The sequence below is a fragment of the Aquarana catesbeiana genome, linkage group LG08, assembly GCF_042186555.1.
Source record: "Aquarana catesbeiana isolate 2022-GZ linkage group LG08, ASM4218655v1, whole genome shotgun sequence".
NCBI classification, from domain to species: domain Eukaryota; kingdom Metazoa; phylum Chordata; class Amphibia; order Anura; family Ranidae; genus Aquarana; species Aquarana catesbeiana.
This window is the reverse complement of record NC_133331.1, coordinates 79,318,389-79,339,457: the sequence shown is the minus strand read 5'-3', so window position 1 is coordinate 79,339,457 and position 21,069 is coordinate 79,318,389. Positions and strand designations below refer to the sequence as shown.

At 43.2% G+C, this 21,069-nt stretch overlaps 1 protein-coding gene across 8 annotated transcripts in view; it reads left to right on the top strand.

Moving 5' to 3' along the window:
- EXOC6 (exocyst complex component 6) overlaps positions 1–21,069 on the top strand; it is a 404,697-nt gene that overhangs the window by 313,155 nt on the left and 70,473 nt on the right. For all 8 annotated transcript variants that reach the window (XM_073596039.1, XM_073596037.1, XM_073596038.1 and 5 more), the window contains one exon: positions 955–1,028. In XM_073596039.1, coding sequence (XP_073452140.1) covers positions 955–1,028 — 74 coding nt within the window. The remainder of the gene's footprint in view (positions 1–954; positions 1,029–21,069) is intronic.

Below are 21,069 nucleotides of genomic sequence, written 5' to 3'. Positions count from 1 at the left end.
AATGTGCTAGTATGCGATGCAAACTAGCACATTATGACATTGATTTGCAGGGGAAAGGTGTTTTTGTATTTCTTTTCCTGAGTTTACCAGGAAAATAAATTCTCTTATTTGCTCCCTTTTGGTCTGCTAAATATACCATTGGAGGTGTTTTGTTATATCTGTTTGATAAGTGCAAATAATACTTGTTGATCATGTCAGAAATTCAGAGCTCTCCTGTGTACGCTGTCTGTGATGTCTCACAGAGTCCAACTAGCCCTCCCAGTTCTTATTTAGGACTCTAAAATAATTAGTGCCTATTGTAGAGATAGGGAGGTTAGAATGGTTTGAATAGTTTATCAAAAGACTACAGGGAAGGGCTGACACCACTAAAGCCTAGTACACACCACTATTTTTTTTTTTTTCGCTCAACCCGCTGGGTTGAAACTGACAGCTTAGATCTGAGCCACTGTACTAACAATCCAATGTTAGTACAGCCATCTCCCCATCTGAGCTATTGTGTTCTGACAGGGGGACAGCCCCCCACCTGAACACATTGGCTGAGAGCGCTGAACGGGAGCCTTCGGTCATTAGCCATTCGGCCAGCTTCTGACGTTTCTATTGAATTGTCCGATGCCAGCCGACATTCAGCCCGTGTGTACTAGGCTTTAGCCTACAAAAATGCTGCATGTTGTCAGCCAACAAAGGGTCTTAATAGCTGAGTGCCAGCAGATCAACAGGCATTTCTCTGTATATTTAATTCCTCATTAAAGGGATGAAACAATGGAAAATGTACATGTGTAGTAGAGATGTACTGCATTTTCGAATTTGGCCCTGACACTTTAAGAGTTATAAATATGAGTACAATTTTCCAGCTTAAGTAAACTACTAGCTAAATAGAGAAGGTGGCTTATATCTGCAAAAATCGTTTTGGATTAAAGTCCTTCAGATAACAGGAGTCTATATTTGTATTTTCAGTGTTTGCCAGTTCTGATCCTGTTCCGGGATTCCAGGAGGACACCCTGCAATTGGCTTTCCTTGACCTCAGACAAGTAAGACAAGTGTCTTCTTCCTTTTCATTTTACACATTTTTATTTCTGCTAACTAGAAGTGTCTGGGTGGTGTTGTCATTTCCGGGCAAGGTAATTGTAAATGGGTTACATTTACACGGTTATTTTTAATTATGTAACAATTCTAGGGGAAAGCTTCCAATGGGGGCACCAGTTTTGATGACCTCGGGGGACCCAAGGTATTCCCTTAATTTGCAGGGATTTCTTCTCACTTTCTGTTTTGGCTATGGGACAGGAAGTAAAGGTAATTCGCCCCAAATGACACACAGATGTACAAAAAAAAAATCTGAGGGGTTATACTCTAAAAAATGCTGAAGCACAGCAGAACCTTAGAACAAGAAGGAAATCGCATCAGAAGTCCAATTAAGAAGGAGCGTATGTCTTTATTTTAGGATAGCGTGTGGAGCTATGCAAATTATTCCTTTAGCCTTTGGGGCCAACTAGGCATCCAGAACTGCTAAAACCACTAGGACAGATACAGCCTGGTAGCATGAAGTCATTGCTTGAAACTAGAATGAGTGATTTGCTCTTGAGTTATGAGGACAATTCAATAGCAGCTGTCATCTTGCATTTGATAATTCTGTTAGATTTTTCATTTTGTTAATTTTTGTAAAGACTACAGAACATAATAGAGGATCTTACAAGGTGCCTGTGAGATGTAAAGGAATACTACACTGTACTAAGTGTAGCGTGATAGTTGTGGCCAAAAGTTTTGAGAATTACACAAATATTAATTTTCACAAAAGTCTGCTGCCTCAGTTTTTATGATGGAAATACTTCATACTTATGAGGAGTAATCAGATGAATTGCAATTACCGTATTTATCGGCGTATAACACGCACCGGCGTATAACACGCACCCCAAGTTTAGGAGGGAATTTTAAGGAAAAAAAACATTTAGGAGGGAAGTTGAAGGGAAAAAAACTTACATTAAAATGCCCATCATTGCAGCCTTCTCAGTGTAGCCTTGCCCCAGTGCAACCTTCTCAGTGCAGCCTTGCCCCAGTGCAGCCGTCAGTGCAGCCTTGTCATTGCAGCCTTGTCAGTGCAGCCTTCCCCAGTGCAGCCTTGTTAGTGCAGCCTTGTCAGTGCAGCCTTCCCCAGTGCAGCCTTGTTAGTGCAGCCTTGTCAGTGCAGCCTTGTTAGTGCAGCCTTGTCAGTGCAGCCTTCCCCAGTGCAGCCTTGTTAGTGCAGCCTTGTCAGTGCAGCCTTCCCCAGTGCAGCCTTGCAGTACACTCGGCTAGGTTCGGGCGGCGCTCGAGTGAAGCCGAAAGTGGCCGAGAAGAGCCGAGAACCGGCTCTGTGTATTTTGGCGCCGGCGGCACCATTTTCAAATCGCGGTCGGCGATTTTTTTAGATCTGGCAGCTCAGAATCGCAGGGGGTCGGCGTATAACACGCACCCGCGATTTCCCCCTGATTTTAAGGGGAAAAAAGTGCGTGTTATACGCCGATAAATACGGTAATTGCAAAGACCCCCTTTATCATGAAAATTAACTAAATCTCATTAAAAAAAAAATTTCCACTGCATTTGTTAAGAAGACTTCAGGGTGCCCAAGAAAGTCCAGCAAGCACCAGGACCTTCTCCTACAGTTGATTCAGCTATGGGATTGGGGCACCACCAGTGCAGATTTTGCTCAGGAATGGCAGCAGGCAGGTGTGAGTACATCTTCACGCACAATGAGGCGAAGACTTTTGGAGGACGGCCTGGTGTCAAGAAGGACAGCAAAGAAGCCACTTCTCTCCAGGAAAAACATCAGGGACAGACTGATATTCTGCAAAAGGTACAAGAATTGGACTGCTGATGAATCCTCTTTCCGATTGTTTGGGGCATTCGGAAAAAATCTTGTCCAAAGAAGAAAAGGTGAGCGCTACCATCAGTCCTCTGTCATGCCAACAGTAAAGCATACTGAGACCATTCCAGTGTGGGGTTGCTTCTCAGCCAACCATACAAGAAGAGTTTGGTGATGAACAATGCCTTTGCAGCATGATGGAGCACCTTGCCATAAGGCAAAAGTGATAACTAAGTGGCTTTGGAAATAAAACATCGACATTTTGGGTCCATGGCCAGGAAACTCCCCAGACCTTAATCCCATTGAGAACTTATGGTCACTCCTCAAGAGGCGGGTGAGCAAAAAACCCCCCACAAATTCTAACAAACTCCAAGCATTGATTATGCAAGAATGGGCTGCCATCAGTCAGGATGTGGCCCAGAAGTTGATTGACAGCATGCCAGGGCAAATTGCAGAGGTCTTGAAGAAAAAGGGTCAACACTGCAAATATTGACTCTTTGTATAAACTTAAGCCAATAACAACCTTTGATACTTATGAAATGCTTGTGATTATACTTCAGTATACCATGGTAACATGTGACAAAAAAATCTAAAAACACTGAAGCAGCAGACTTTGTGAAAATTAGTATTTGTATCATTCTCAAAACTTTTGGCCACGGCTGTAAATTTTGATTAGTCGCAATGGTAAAGAAAGGAATGTTGTTAGTATGCTATTTTTTCAATTTTTTTATTTACACCTAATAATTTATTTGTAATGAATAAATAGTTGTACTAAAGGCTTTTTTTTGGAGATATGTCCTTTAAAGTATTTTTTTCTCCCTTGAAATTAAATATAAATATCTGAGTGTTGACAGCTTAGCAAGTCATTTATCATAAAAATACAAGAATGTAAGGAGCCCTGACTTTATACATAGCAATCTCACTGTTTCTTCCACCATTCCGAGGATTTAAAGGTCACCCGCAATCTTTCTTTAGGGATGGAAAATGACACCAGGGCCTGGAGAAAAAAAACATAACTTCGCAAACACTTATGTTACATCGTTAAGAGCCTCTTGGGTTTTATTGGGTCTGATGTCAGGGCTAGTGAAATAATTTTTCTCCCCTGAGCCTTATAGTCCGAAACGAGAAACTATTTTAGCTGAAAACCTTGCAGAAAGGTTAAAGTTGACTAAATGGATCACTTAGTAGGAACAGTTGACAACTAAGTCTAAATAGGTTTTCATGTTTCTAGGCTAAATATATCCCATTTGTCCATATGTGTATTTTTCAGATATGTGGGGTCACTTATGATAAGGAGGTCATTAGATAAATAGTTTCTTTTCCTCCTGTCAATTCTATGAAGCTTCTGTACAGAATATAGTTACATAGTTAGCAAGGTTGAATAAAGACACCAGTCCATCCAGTTCAACCTGAGTGAGTGTGGGTGCGTGTCTACAATTGTCCCTATCCCTGTACATTGTGTCTCATTAAGATGCTCATCTATTATATTATTATTTATTTAGGGGAACCAATATAGCGATGTCAATTTACGCAGCGCTCCACACATACAATGCACACTCACATTGGTCTCTACCTTCAAGGAGCCCACAATCCAAGGTCCCCAACTCACATTCATATACTAGGTCCAATTTTGGACAGAAGCCAATTAACCTACCAGCATGTTATTGGATATCTAATGATTATCTCTAGTGCCACTGAATTTAGATGTAAAGAGCCTAGGAAATAAAACGAAAATGCCATTTACAAATCTAGTGTAACTGCAAATAACTGAGAACACATACAACCACTGGTAAAGCCAATCTCCTATAAATGAATCTAACTGAAAGTGTATGTAAACCATAACAACAAACTTTTCTTATTTGCTCAGTTTTGGTCTGTTAAATATACTATTAAAAGTAGTATATCATATTTGTTTGATAGGTACAAAATATAAAAGTTGATCTTGTCAGAAATCCAGAGCTGTCCTGTGTCTTGTGCTTTTTGCCTGTTTTATTTCATGAAGTCTAATCAGCCCATTTAGTTCTTATCCTGGGCTACAAAACAATTTGTGGAGCGGAGATGAGGGGAATAGATGGGATTACCAAAGACAACTGGGTAGGGCTGACACCATTTCTTGCATGCTCACGTTTTCAGCCCATAACAGGAAATTATGAGGTGAGAGCATATCTGGCATCCTGCCAGTAAAGCCCCATACACACTATCGGATTTTCTGCTGATTTTTGTCTTCAGATTTACCAAAACCATATAATATGAGGTCAAACCTTAGGAGTTTCAATTTGTATGCAATCAGGCAGGCCCTTGCACTACATGATTTTGGTAAATCTGAAGACAAAAATCAGCAGAAAATCTGATAGTGTATGGGGCTTAAGTGTAAAAAAGAACAGGATAGATGAATACATACGATTGATACGATTGATAGCCAGGCAGTAAAGCTGGGCATACCCTGTTAAATATTATTTTGTTCAGTTAGTGGGCGGAATGAGGTGGATGGAGGATTCCCTATCCCACCACCACCCTGCCACTGTCAGAACACATTGATCTGTGGCTGAAACTGCTAATTAACTAAAATTTTTTCAAACGAGGACATCTAAACCCTGATCAAAATTGGGTCGGTCCCTGCTGATAGAAAGATAGATATACAGTAAAATGATATTAAATAGATACGGTACTGGAAAGCTGAATGCTGTATTTTATACTTTGTTCTAACAGAACTTAGTAAAAGTAGAATTCCGGTTATACACCTAACTAGTCTGTAAATTGCCCCCCTCCAACACCTATGCTAAATAACCTGTGTAACTTACCTCTTTTCTGTTTCAATATTTTTATTGAAGTTTCAAGAATCATAAGAAGCCATGGTTTTCCCCCGCAGGGGCGACATCGGACAGGCATGTAAAGAAACCGCGCATGAACGCGTAATGAGTAACATAACTGTAAACTGTTACCAGGAACATAGAGGACCAAGTTAAAGCGGAGTTCCACCCGCCCCTTTAAAAATCAGAAGCTACACATACTGTAGCTGCTGACTTTTAACATTACCTGTTACCAGTATACCTGTCCTGGAGTCCACCGATGTCGGCACCGGAGCTGATGATTACATTGGCTGGTCGGGTGCTGCCGCTGCTATTGTGGGTAAGGAAACTCGGCAGTGTAGCCTTTCAGCTTCACGGCCGGGTCCCCACTGCTCATGCGCGAAGCGCGCTGCGCTCTCTCTCTGGCCCAGCAAAGGGGAGGGAGGAGGGGGTTTGAACTACTGACGTAATTTCCACAGCCCGGTCTTTTGGAAGTGGGGACAGGGTACCTGTAAAAAAACTGGTAACCGCCCCCCCCCCCCCCCCACGAGAGGTGCCACTTGTGGCACCGGAGGGGGGGGGGTCGGATAAGCTGATTTGGGTAGAACTCGCTTTAGGAATTAAGCAGATGTCACAGTCTATATTACTCTATTCCCTGAAGGATAGCAATTTATATTGATAGCCTTCAAATCAGGAATGAAGGGAGGAAACAGGGAAAGAGAAGAAAAGAGAGAGAAAGAAGAGAGAAGAGGAGAGCGCCCCAAGAGAGGGCGAGTTCCATGGACACGGGACCTGTGCACACAAGGTTTAAAGTCAACCATAGCTAGTGTAACTTACTTCTTTTCAACCAGCTCGTGTCTGGTCCTCTGTATCAGTCAGCAGTGGCTGCGGGAGGGAGGAGAGAGCATTCAGGCAATGGCTAGTAAAGCCTGGAGTGGTGACATTGTTGGTGCTCCCCTCTCTCCCCTGTAGCCACATTGGCTGACACAGGGGAGGCGGATCACGGGACCGGAATGGAGCAGCTTAAAAATACAGTAGGTAAGTACATCTTTCTTACACAGGTTAGTTAGCCTAGGTTTTAGAAGGGGGGGGGGGCATTTTAAGGCTAGTTAGGCGTATAGCAGGAATTTCACTTTAAGTATAGATATTAGATCAATTTTCCCTATAGAATTGTGCTCCAAATAAAGTTTGCTCCCTGTGGAAATGCAGAATGTGTGTGAGTGTTGAAAAATGTTATATGGAAGTCTCTCTGGGAAGACAAAGTTGGCGAGATTACCATCAAAGTATCATTATGGTGTTTCACCTCTGCAGCCTCTCTGTTTGTTTTCATGTGACGTACTCACGTTAATATGCTGAATGACAGCTTTTTTTCTGATGTTTGCTAGAAAGTAACTGAGCCTTTTTCCTTTTGTAAAATGCCTTAGAAAGGTCAGGCTTCTGTTTTCTCGGGTAGAATGTGATACTCTTACATGGATCTTGCTTATGAAAGATAAGGAAGTTGGTCCAGTAGCACAGGGTTACCTGCCCACCCGGACAGCGCCCTTAGGTCAGGGTCCTGATGTGTCCTGGCCTTAGAGAGGAGCCGATGACAGGTAGGAGCTGCTGCTAAGGAGGCACTGAGCTCTAGTCAGGATGCTTAGCTGGGGATTTGGGACCTAAGCAGACACTACAGCTCAGACTAAGATCAGCGGGAATTGCCCTTTTTTCTAAAGAAGACTTGACCTGTAAAAAAAAAAAAGTGTGGTCTCTGCCAATCAAAAACGTGTTAATGGAATCCAGTTATCTCAACAACCATCTACTGCGGCTTTAATGCTATCCATTCACAGGAACCAGTTGTTTGGCACCTTTGTACAGCAATCAGTTTATGAAGCATGAACAATTTTACCCAATGACCCCAAGACACCGGCATTGCCCAAAATAATCATCAGGTGGTTACAAGATTTTTGGTTGATCCGTAATCTTCAACACCAGTCCCGAGGTCAGCATGTTGTCACAGTTTACAGCAGAGTAAACAGAGTAAAGGTATTTCACCCTATAAAATTAAAGTGATCCTTAAAGTGATAATGAAACCTTTTTAGGAAACATCAGCTGCAGTGCTGACATCGCTGGACTCCAGAACAGGTAAGTGTCCTAATATTAAAAATCAACAGCTACAGTATGTGTAGGCGCTGACTTTTAATTTTTTGAGGGTAAGGACAGAACTCCGCTTTAAGCAAATGCCAGTGCTGAGATATATGCTTACAGCATATACAGTTCCTAATTTATTAAAATAGTCCTTTCCACCATAATTACCTGCCCCCCTCAGTGCTTGCCCTGCTTTCTGAATTTAGAGTAGCTCCTTTCCCTTGCAGGGTCCTATGGAATTGCCCTTCATGTGGTCTCCTGCCTGGGACTAGGGTTGATGATGTGTACATCAACTAATAATGCACAGCCCTGAAGCTAGTCATTCCCTTGCTCCACCCTGCACCTGTGCTGTCCTGGCTGAACTATCTAGGAGATACTCAGGGTGTGCACTCTTTGCGGAAACTTTGGGGACTATAGTGCTATACAACCTGGAGCTGGCGACGGTGTGCAGTTAGAAGCTTAACTATATGCACTGGAAAATGGGGAACAGGTTGCTATAAAGGCATTAATAAAAAGAACTGTGAGCATTTACTGTAGTACTACTTTAAAATCAGACTCTTATTCTAATGATGTATTTAAAAAAATGTCAAATGTATTTATACATAGAAGTGGGCTAAACATCTGAAATGGTGCTGAGACCTACTGTAGTCCCTTGCACAGCAGTAATCACACTGGGAGAAGAGAGGTCATATTCTGAGCCAGTCAGAGCTTAAGTTCTTTCAACAGTGCTGACAGGCATCATCTTGACCATGTCCACTAGAGGAGAAAGCAGAGTGATGACTTCATCAGTGTGCTGTGTCTCCTTCGTTGTCGAGTAACGGGAAATGCAGGTTGGTGAGCAAAATGATTATTTTACACATAACACAGTTCATGTATACTATGTAGTTAGCTGTTTGCCTGGAGTTTAGCTTTACCTTGAATTGAGGGCCCGCAGTGGTAAGAGGCCCGTGGTATTCAGCTATGCGGAAATGGAATGGTTAGGCAGGCCATAGACGGTGCAAATTTCTTTCCTGTAGCCGCCGGTTGCAGAAAAGAAATTTGCACGATTCCCCCATCAGCACTGACAGATGGGAATCCCACCTGTTGAGACATTGTCTTCTCCGGGGGGGACGGGCGGGTGAAGCAGTCCCACCAGGAGAAAACAGTGATTATCGCTAGCAGCTATAGCAGCCGCTTGTGATAATCAGAAGCGAACCCGGCAGGTTTGTTGTACCCAAGTTGATTGTCCGATCAACTTGGTACATTCAGCCTGCCCATTAGAGGTTCGAATCTCAGCTGGTTCCTTCCTGTTGAACTGGCCAATATTCAAACCGTGTATGGCCAGCCTAAGTAAGGAAGATTGTAGTAATGTTTTGCTTATTAAACATAACCAAATGGGTTTGGTCAAAGAGCTTCTATAATACCTAGTCTGTCCCAGTCAGGTGTTCTTATAGAGCAAATCTAGTCTGCACACAGCCCTGGGCAGTATTTGTAATTTAAATTTACTGAGGGCTGTATATCACTGGGAGGGTGGTGGTAAGTAAGGCTTCAAAAGACCTACTATTTCAGAGACCTAGAGACACAATGCAAAGGAAATCCCTCAGCTGCATCTGTTGTCACACCATAAGCCAACAAGCAGACATAAGATTATAGAAAGTGTGTTGCAAACCTTTGAACATACATCATTCAGAAGCTGAACTATCAGAATTGAATCCTACTTGCCTCAGCACACAGTTTCGGCGACTCTGTAATTCTCTGTGGTTTAGCTCTAGAACATATAAATGGTGCCCATTGCCACTTTCTGATTTTTATATTAGCAATTTCTGACTTGGTCATGTCAGGGTTGATTTATTACAGTAGTAGAGCATGTTCCGCACGTCCGCAAAGCTTTACCTCATTCACTAAGCTAAGTAAAAATTCATTATACTCCATTCACATTTCATTGTAAACTGAATTTCACAATCAGGCTCACTCATTGGGGGAAAGAACAAAGTCAAAGTCCAGGAACCAATCTATTAGTGATCTCACTGTTGTAAACTGGTAGCTATCAGTAAAAATATATATTTGCAACTCACAAGCCCATAATGCCGGTGTTCTGTCAGATTGTGCCCGCTATCGAGAAGTGCCCGGGACGAACGGCGCATGTGCCGGACGAAACAGCTAATAGAACACTGGGTCACCCTTTGAGCAGTTGGTTTCCATAAGCCAGATAGAAACTCATCCCATACCCTGAACTGCCAGTTAATCCAGGAAAATGCTAGCGGCACTCCTTAAAAATGGATGTAGCTTTGTTGTTGTGGAAAAACAGACATGGAATCCCAGCCTGGGGACAAGTTTAACCCAGGGGATTGGGACTAATCATAGATACTACGATTAAGCCCAGTTCCTTGGATGAAACATGTCAGAGGAGGGGGTTTCAGGTGGGGACTGCATGTCTGTTTGTCGGGAACAATTAAGCTACATCTGCTTTGATTGCCGCTGGCTTTTCTTCCTGGATTCAACATTGGTAGCAGCACTTTGCAAACAATCATTACAATAGCACACAAACACCTTGACATGTCAAAAAACAATCCTTAACACGTTGGTAACTGATCTCTGGAGATGAACTGGACTGCCGGGAATGTTTGCTGATCAGTGTTTGACCTGGATTCTTTTTCCAATTAGTGGCAATTCTTAACACCTTGCAAGGAAAACTGAGATGACATGGTAAACCAAAGATTGAACACTTACTTGTCTCCCTTGTCAGTTGGTAATGTTGATAATGGAGCCCATCACTTCCTCTAGTATTATTGTACATTATATTTACTGCTCAAATAAATTGTTTTCAGTTGTGCTATTTGGGCGCATGTGCTTTTCATCATAGGATGGTTAGCTTTGGGTGCCAATAAGTTAAATTGGAATTCCTGAACCAATCTACCTAAGCCTAAACCTGCTTTTACTCCTATTCTATCTCCTATACTAACTACCCTGCAGAAGGAAGATACTTATGTTTACCTATTCTCAGGGCACTCTGGTCTGGTCACGTGATCTCCCCAGCAACCAGCTTCGGGGAGAGGAGAGACCAGCGCCAATGGCTGGAATGCCAGAACAGTTACGTTAACCATAGGCTTACTATTGGGCATCCGTTGTCGCTGATCCCTTCTCTCCCCTGAAGCTGCCTGCTGAGAGATAATCACATGACCAAACCGGAGCGCCCTAAGAATAGGCAAGTTTAAGCATCTTCCTTCTGCAGGGTGGATAGTATTTGAGTTAGTAGGGGGTGAGAGCAGGTTTAAGCTTAGTTAGATTGATCCTGGAATTCCACTTTAAAGCGATACCAATGTCTATTTTTTTCCCTTTAACAATAATAAACATGTCATACTTACCTGCTCTGTGAAATGGTTTTGCACAGAACAGCCCAGATTCTCATCTTCTAGGGTCCCTCGCCAGCGCTCCTGGACCCTCCTTCCTGTCGAGTGCCCCCACAGCAAGCAGCTTGCTATGGGGGCACCCAAGCCGAGCTGCAGCTCTGTGTGTCCATTTAGACACGGAGCCGCAGTTTGGCCCGCCCCCTCTCTCTACTGATTGGCTAAATAACTTTTATTGACAGCAGCAGGAGCCAATGGCGCCGCTTCTGTGTTTCAGCCAATCAGGAGGGAGAACCCTGGACAGCCGAGGCACTCATGCACATCGCTGGACAGAGATGGGGCTCAGGTAAGTATGAGGGGGGCTGCTGCACACAGAAGGTTTTTTATCTCAACCACTTCACGGAAATTGCCATACCGATACATTGGTGGGAGGAAGTGGATGTATTGGGGTATAGCTTGCAGCTGCAAGCTATACCGCGGTACCGTTTTTCAGAGCGGTGGATAATGGCCGATCCGGCTTGGCAGCCACTTGGCCGTTATCCCAGACAGTTGGAGGGGACATCACAACCCCCCTCCTCCTCCCACCACCGTCCGCCACTCTTCCCAGGCCTCCCGTCCTACCGGGAGACCCCAGCCACAATCTGGCGCATCCGCCAGCTAGGCTGTGACCTGAACGAAGCTGGATTCGGCTTCGATTGGGTCTCCATAGTAAAATTCCGGAAGAGCTTCCGGTTTACTTGCGTGCCAATGGTGAAGATTTTAAAATAATGACAGTGTTCAGAATCGCCGATTTTGGCGATCTGAATACTTTGAAGTACAAAGGAGGGATTTCGGAGCGATCCCTCCATAAAGTGTACCTGTCACCGCCTATTACTGTCACAAGGGACGTTTACATTCCTTGTGACAGCAATAAAAGTGATCATATTTTTTTTAAAGGTACAGTGTTAAAAAAAAAAAAAAGAAGAAAAAAAATAAATTATTTTTAAAGCACCTGCGTGCTCGCACAGCAAAGAAAACGCATATGTAAGACGCACCCGCAAATGTAAACGGTGTTCAAATCACACATGTGATATCGCCGTGATCATCAGAGTGTGAGCAATAATTCTAGCACAAGACCTCCTCTGTAACTCTAACCTGGTAACTGTTGAGATTTTTTAAAGTGTTGCCTGTGGACATTTTTTTTTTTTTTTTTTTTTTTAAACAATAATTTTTATTTAGTTTTCTGAATACAAAGAGGGAAAAATAAACAAAGAAAAAGGGGGGTGTACATCATATATCATACCTCAACAGGCAACATAAATTGTGATAAAGCTAATTACAGCCCGGAAAATCATGCATTAACCCTACAATTGTAACACCCATGCATGGCCCATAAGGGCTATCATGTGGAATGATAATTGTTGTCTCCTATCACCAGTCACCCCCTTGGGAACTCACTGTGACTTGGTGGTGGAGTCATCCCCGTAAATTCTTGCACAAATCCGTTTTGTTTTTATTTCCCCCTCCCCCCATTCCGTCTTTGCGTATTGTCCATCAAACCTCCAAACATAACCTAGGAGAGGAAGGAAGTGCTTTTAACTGTACAAGTAAGAAGAATATTGATACATGGTTAATGCTCCATAGTTCAACCGCAGAGCGGTTGGTTCACATGTACTGTCCAGCTTACTTGTTATAATTTCCGTCTAGTCAGGTCAATACCCAGACCAGCTCTTTAATCCAATAATTGGGCCCTCGCGCTTGCCCCCCACCCCCTCGAGGCGTCAGGAGCCCGCGATGCCCATTTTCCTAACATAATAAGATGAAAGAGAGGCATGAGAAAAGGACAGAAAATGCAGTAATCCAAGAACTGTTAATAAAAGAGAGAGGAAGAAGAATAAGGGAAGGGAGTAGAGAGGGGGGGTAGAGAGTAGTGTATGGGGTGGATGCACTCCTACTAAGTGTGAAATGTTTCACCTTCCAGGTGTCTTATGAGGTTGTAAGATATCCGATCCAGGGTTCCCATATTTTATTGAACCCAGTTAATTGATCCTTCAAAATTGCCGAAAGGCGTTCATTTACCATTATCCACGAGAGTTTTGCTTTAAGTAAGTAAAAGGGAACCGAGCAGGACTTCCAAGATTTCGCTATCGAGATTCTGGCCGCCATAAATATAAATGCTATAAGTCTGCGCATTGATTTTGATGCCCCCTCCACTGGGCGTCCCAACAGTGCGTGCAGAGGCGATTTAATTAGATTGACTTGCGTGAGGGAGTAAATAAGGTTATATGTTCGTATCCAAAATCTCCTCACTTTAGGGCATGTCCACCAGGTGTGGAACATGGTGCCATCTGTTTTACATCCCCTAAAACACCGGGGGGACGCCCCTGGGACGAAGGTCGCTATCCTTTCCGGGACCATATACCACCTCATCAAAACTTTATAGTTCGCCTCTATCAAGGAGGTATTAATAATCGATTTAGATGCGTTTTGTATTATTTTGCTCCATTCTTCAGGTGGCAGGACTGTGTCCATATCCTGTTCCCATTTTTGCATGTAAAATAGTTTTTGGGAGGTCGAGGCCAAGATGTTGTATATCATTGATATGTGACCCGTGTGCTTATCGAAAGTCCTGCAAAGATTTTCCATTGAGGAAAAGGTAGTGAGATCTGAGGTGCGATTCAGTGTCGCCAAAAAGTGTGATATCTGTGTATAACGGAAAAGTTCCGAATTTGGTAGGTCATATTTTTCTCGTAAGGAAATTCTCGACAAAGCACCTCTATGGTCACAAAAGTCTGCTATACGCATCAAGCCCTTGTTAGTCCACCACGAGAAATTTTTGGGGTGGAGACCCGGGGTGAACCTAGCATTTCAAAATATCGGAGCTAGGGGGGTATGCTGGGATTTAAACTTGTAGGTAACTGCCAGTCGATCCCATAACTCTAATGAGAACGACAAACTTGGGCACAAGATTATCGGCCTGTCTTTCGCCTTCATCTACATAAAGTGACTGATCTCTTTGTCTGGATATGGAGAGGATTCTATCGACATCCAGAGAGGTTTAGTTTGTTGTGTGTGAAATCTGATTAATTGGGACATTTGTGCCGCCTAAAAGTATTTAATTAAATCAGGCATTCCCAGGCCCCCATTCAATTTTGGGGTATATAGTGTACGCCTGTTCACCCTAGGTCTCTTATGTCCCCAAACGTAGTCCAACAGCCTATTCTGGAATTTCTGTATGTCTTTTTTTATTATTGATATCGGGAGAGTTCTAAATAAATATAATACCTTTGGCAAAACATTCATTTTTATCGAGTACAGCCTTCCAAGCCACGATGGGGGATTATTGGACCATTTTTTAAGATCTTCTAAAATTTTCTTAAAAAGGGGGGGGTAATTATGTCTGTACAATGTTGTCAGAGTAGGAGTCAGGTATATACCTAAATACGGTAATGTCTCACTCTGCCATTTAAATGGGAATGTTTGTTGCAGGGCTTGAATTATATGTGTCTGCAAGGAGACCCCAAGTGCCTGTGATTTAGAGTGGTTTACTTTGAGTCCCGTAAATTCTGTGAATTGTCTCAGTACTACTTGCAGGTTAGGCAGGGAGGTGACCGGGGAGGATAGAATTAATAGTATATCATCCGCGAACAATGCGCATTTGTGTTCGCGCTCGCCACAGCGTACTCCCAGTATATTCTGGTGTTCACGGATTTTGATGGCCAGTGGTTCTAGGGCCAAGATAAATAGTAAGGGGGACAAGGGACAGCCCTGTCTAGTCCCTCTGAGTATTTTTATGTTTTGGGATTGATGGCCTTTTATTACCAGATTTGCCGTGGGGTCGCAATATATTGTTTTAAGTGTGGTCAGGAATTGTGGTCCAAACCCGTATTTCCTTAGGATAAAAAAAAGGTAGTCCCAGGATAGCGAATCGAACGCTTTGTGTATGTCTAATGAAACCAATAATGCCCCTCTCCTTCCCCCCCCCGTCCCAGCCCGAGTTCAAGGCAGAAATTATATCGATAATGCGTCTGGTTTGGTCCAGGGCCTGTCTATGTGGAACGAATCCTGTCTGGTCTGGGTGTATGTATTGTGATATAAACGAGTTCATGCGGGTTGTCAATATTTTTGTCAGTATTTTAAGGTCAACGTTGATCAATGAAATGGGGCGGTAGTTCGTGCAGTCTCCGTGATCTTTATTGGGCTTAGGGATAACATGTATAAAGGCCTTGTTTTCGTGAAGTGGTAAAGGGGATCCCTTTCTTAGTGAGTTGTAGAAAGAACAAAGGTGTGGAACCAGAGCCTCCGCAAATTTGCGGTAATAGTGGCCCGAAAATCCGTCAGGGCCCGGTGATTTCGACGGGTTCAGGGATTTTATAGCTTCCGCCACTTCATTCGCTGTAAACTCTGCCTCCATCACCTCTGTGTGGTCGATAGATAGTGTGGGGAGTTGGATATCTTTTAGGAATCCTTCTACCTTATCCTCACAAAAGTTGTTTTTAGGGGAGTCATAGAGCTCTGAATAAAACTTGTAAAATTCCTGTAATATAAGCTGAGGGTTTTGTGTCACTTGTCCAGTCTGTAGTCTTAATTTAGGGAGCGCGGGGTTGTATGGTCTAGGATTGAGTTTTCTTGCTAATAGCCTATTGGGTTTATCTCCCATTGTGTAATAGCGATGTTTGGTCCATCTTACATATCTTTCCGCTTTTGTAGTGAGACTAAGGTTTAATGCTGTTCTGGCTATGTCTATCTTATTCCTCAAGTCTATATGTGGGTCAGATTTTTGTTCTCGCATTAGTCTATACAACTCTTCCTCTTGTTGTTCGATATCTTGTGTGCGTTCCCTTTTGACCTTAGTAGCTAGCTGTATTAGTCTGCCACGTATGGTAGCCTTGTGGGCTGCCCATATCATCTCTGGGGAGGAGATTGACGCCTTATTGTCTTGAAAATATTGTTGTATAGCTTTTTCCACTTCTGTGAATATTACAGGATCATTCAGTAGTGACTCGTTCAATCGCCAGGTCGAACGACGTGGCTTAGACCAGAGGTTTGATAAAGTAACTTGGACCGCTGAATGATCCGACCATGCAATGGGAGTTATTCTAGTTGTCAAGATATAGGGTAGCAGAGGAGACAGCGTGAGGAGATGGTCAATGCGGGAATACGTTTTGTGGACATGTGAGTAGAATGTGTAATCCCGAACTGTGGGGTGAGTGTCCCTCCAGAGATCGATAAGATCATGGCTGTGTAATAAGCGTGCTAACTTATTGCTTTGTTTAGGAGTATGTTTCAAGATCGCTTTTCGGGGGTCTGATTTATCTAGAATCTGGTCTAGGGAAGTATTACTGTCTCCACCTAGTATCACGTGTCCCACTAAGTGGGGTGCTATAACTTCCAGCATATTTTGAAAAAAGTTTATCTGACCGACATTGGGGGCGTAATAGGAGAGAAATGTGACCTCACTCTCATCATTCTTACCAGCGACCATTATGTAACGACCCTCTCTGTCTCTTATCACGTTGGTGGGTGTAAAGGGGACCCATTTGGCAAAACAAACGGCTACTCCTCTTTTTTTGTCTGGTCCGTTAGACAAGAAGACTGTCGGATATCTTGCACTGAGGTATTTTGGGGCTGAGGTTCGTGAAAAGTGTGTCTCCTGTATAAACAGAATGTCTGTCCCCATCTTGTGGTATTGTTGGAAGGCCTTGGTCCGTTTTATGGGGGAGTTCAAGCCCTGTGCGTTATGTGTCAGTATAGTGTAAATAGTTTTTTTCCTACCCGTCATGGTGTTTATGTGGAAGGCTGTACTCACGTTTTAGATGTCGCAGGATATCTGGTCGGAAGTCTGCAGAGTTATATTCGTGGATCTTTGCGTGGGGTAGGAGTGCATCCAGGGAGTGGGTGGGATAAAGGGAGGAAAAAGAGACAGAGTTAGGATTATCAAAACATTTATAATGATGCATTATGTTTAATTGTTTCAACAGGTAGAACCCATAGAAAAAGGAGAGTTCCAAGAAATAAAAAGATAAAAAGAAAAAAATCAAATAAAGTAGAAGGGGCGCCAAGAAGGCGCCTGCACACCGCATCGCAGTGTGGCTTCAGGGGTTGTACTGCCCCTGTGTAATAGTCGTGAAGTTGTCTCCCTTATCCAATTGAGACAAGTTCACCTTAAGTGGCATGTGGTTCACCTCCAGCTCAGATTTGTTTTTATCGTCAAGGGGGGACGAACGTGTCCACCCGCCATTTAATTGCGAGAGAGAGAGAAAAAGAGAGAAAAGACAAAATCAAACAAAGAAAAAAGGGAAAAACTCTCCCTTCTCTCTCCCCTTCTCTCCGCTCGGGGATCAAACAAAAAGAAAATTAAGAAAAAATTTCAATAGTGTAAATTTGAATAGCAGCCATCTTCCCATCTGGGAAACATTTTAAACCTAGTTTATAACCTCTAATAATGTCTACTTTTAAGTCAGTGTAGAACAGGAAACTCAGGAACTACCAGATACAGATGTCTGGATTTTTAAATGTGGTTGCCAGCCACCAATGTGGGTCACGGTCTCTTGGACCTGATTGTGAAATGATTGCCTCAGGCTGGCTTCAGGTGCCTGATGGGGAATTCCTGGCTCTTGATCTTTTCTGCTGGGACCACAGGGGAGAAACTGGTCGACCTTCGTCCATCCGGGCACTGTTCTCTTGCGGTTCTGAGGAGATAAGTCCCAAATCCTGGAGTATAGCTTCCCCTGACTGGAAGGTAGCAAAGGAATGAGATTTGCCTTTGTAGGAAAACGACAGTCTGAATGGGAACGACCACCTGTATTTAATATGGCGGGCAATGAGTTGGTTAAGAAGCGGTTTCAATGCTCTCCTTTTCTGGATCGTTGTCTGGGCTATATCCGCGAAGATCTGGATCGGGTATCCTGAGATATTTATGTCTCCTTGGTTTCTTGCCTCTTGCATAATTTTTTCTTTTATACGGTAGAAGTGAGGCTTTACTATCACATCGCGTGGTAGGCCATCCGATCGAGGGGCCGCCAGGGCCCGATGTACTCTGTCGAGTTCTAACTGGTGAGGGGCGATGTCTGGTATCAATTGTTTCATTAAAGTGTGAATCGATTCTTCTAGATCCATTTCAGATTCTGGGAGGCCCCGCACGCGGAAGTTATACCTCCTTGATCTATTTTCTAAGTCCTCGATTTTTGCGTTTGCTTGATCCAGTTGGTCCTGTAGGGATGTTATCATTTTGGAGTTTTGGTTCACACGTTTTACGGTCCCGTCCATCTTGGATTCGATCGTGTCCAATCTTTCTCCTATGTTTTGAAAATCATCTCTCATTCCTGTGGTGATTATGGTGCATGCTTTGGATAGTTCCTGTTGCAGTAGTGCCGAGAATCTAGCAAGGAGTACTGTGTCTCCTGAGTATCCCTCTGCGGGTGCAGGTGGTTGTAGGGAAGCCGCACTGCTTTGGCCTAGGGCTATTTCTGCGATCTCTGCCATATGTCTGTCTGTGGAGGACGCTGGGGAGTCAGTGAATAGGGGTCTGTCCAGAGATCCTGACAGGGGGGATAGCTGTGGCTGTTCGCTTCGTGGGGATGAAGGCCCTTCCTCAGATTGAGATGAGAAGGGGTCTCTGTGTACTTCAGCCAGGACGGTGGCCGCAGGGCAGCTTACCGCAGCCTGCTGATTCTGTCTTCCCCCATAAAGAATATCTCCTGTAGCTGACGCCATCTTGGACTGGGGGGGACTGTGCTGTGTCTGGGGACTGACCTGTGCTGCGGTTCCCTGGCTCATCTGGTGATGATTTGTCCAATTCTGGTGGATGGCTGGGGGGCTGCTGCGCTCCACAATCCCCCTGGTTGGCTGTGCCGTATTCTGCAGGGTTTGCTTCTGCACGCCGCCGCGTGCAGTGTCTTTCTTCCCCGGCGCCATTTTAGGTGAGGAGGAGGGCTGCTGCTGCTGGGCTCTGGAGGCCCGAGTCGTTCTGGGGGGTTTGTGTGTTCTATGTTCCCCGCTGCTCTCCGCTGCATAATCTACTCCCGAGTGTTGTTGTGGAGGTCGGGTGGCGGTCCGATCGCCCTCTGTAGCTTTTGATTTAGCTTTCCAGCCGGAGGTGAGCGGAGCCCAGTCAGTTCATGACCGCTCTCGGCACCGCGCGCATGCGCACCCGCCTGTGGACATTTTTAAGTACTCGCCATTCCACGAGTGTACGCATTTTTCAACCATAACCTGTTTGGTATCTATTTATTCGACATAACATCCTCTTTCACAATATACAAAAAATTGGGCTAACTTTACTGTCTTCATATTTTGTAATTTAAAAAAGTGTATTTTTTCCAAAAAAATTGCGTTCGAAAGACCGCTACGCAAATACCGTGTGATATAAAATCTTGCAACAACCACCATTTTATTCTGCAGAGTCCTTACTAATATATATATATATATATATATATATATATATATATATATATATATGTTTGGGGTTATAAGTAATTTTCTAGAAAAAAATATTGATTTTAACTTGTAAACAACAAGTGTCAAAAGGGCTCGGTCCTTAAGTGGTTAATGCATAGAATGCATTAAGATAAAAAAAACTCCTGCCTTTACAACCCCTTTAAGTACTTGGTCAGTAAAGTGACATTAGTCTTTGGGGTTAAGTCAGCTTAAGTATGGAGGTAAAGGGATGAGTTAAATATAAGTTAGGTTATATGTTAAAGTGCAACAGCAACCTAAAACTATTTGTAATGGGGGGGGGAGGGTGAGAACCACTGTCACGTTTTTATTGTTGTTTATAAAGTTGTAGGTTAGACATTCAACCTCTCGAAACTACCCTCCTAAAGGAGCGTTTTTTTATAGAAGACTAAGAAAGAAGAGAGATTGGTGAGAAGTAGGGTTTAAAATTCTGTTTAATGCCGATGGGGGTCATTAATTATAAAGTGGGTGTTTCGTTATAAGGGATGCTTGGGGCCATTGGCGATAGAAGGGATTAATGTTTGCTTTTTTCTCCCCCCCCCCCCCCCTTTTTTTTTATTATTATGGGGTGAGGCTTGACATTTGAGTGGACAAATGGGATGGCTTAGATTCAGGCCCAGATAAAATACTTTTTCGTTAATTATTATACTCCTTCCAGTTGTTGTTTTGTTATTTTGAATCATTATTTTGAATTGATAGTTGATATGTTAGGTGATTGGATCTTTATCATTGTATCAATATACAGTTGTGCTCATAAGTTTAAATACCCTGGCAGAATTTATGATTTCTTGGCCAATTTTCAGAGAATATGAATGATAATACAAAAACATTTCTTTCACTTATGGTTAGTGTTTGGCTGAAGGCATTTATTATCAATCAACTGTGTTTACTCTTTTTAAATCATAATGGCAACAGAAACTACTCAAATGACCCTGATCAAAAGTTTACATACCCTGGTGATTTTGGCCTGATAACATGCACACAAGTTGACACAAAGGTGTTTGAATGGCTATTAAAGGTAACCATTCCCACCAGTGATCTGTTTGCTTGTAATTAGTGTGTGTGTATAAAAGGTCAATGAGGACTCCTGACAAACCCTTGCATCTTTCCTCCAGTGCTGCACTAACGTTTCTGGATTCTGAGTCATGGGGAAAGCAAAAGAATTGTCAAAGGATCTACAGGAAAAGGTAGTTGAACTGTATAAAACAGGAAAGGGATATAAAAAGATATCCAAGGAATTGAGAATGTCAATCAGCAGTGTTCAAACTCTAATTAAGAAGTGGAAAATGAGGGGCTCTTTAGAAACTAAACCATGGTGAGGTAGACCAACTAAAATTTCAACCACAACTGCCAGGAAAATTGTTCGGGATGCAAAGAAAAACCTACAACTAATTTCAGGTGAAATACAGGACTCTCTGAAAACATGTGTTGTGGCCGCTTCAAGATGCACAACAAGGAGGCACTTGAAGAAAGATGGGCTGCATGGTCGAGTCGCCAGAAGAAAGCCATTACTACGCAAATGCCACAAAATATCCCACTTACAATACGCCAAACAGCA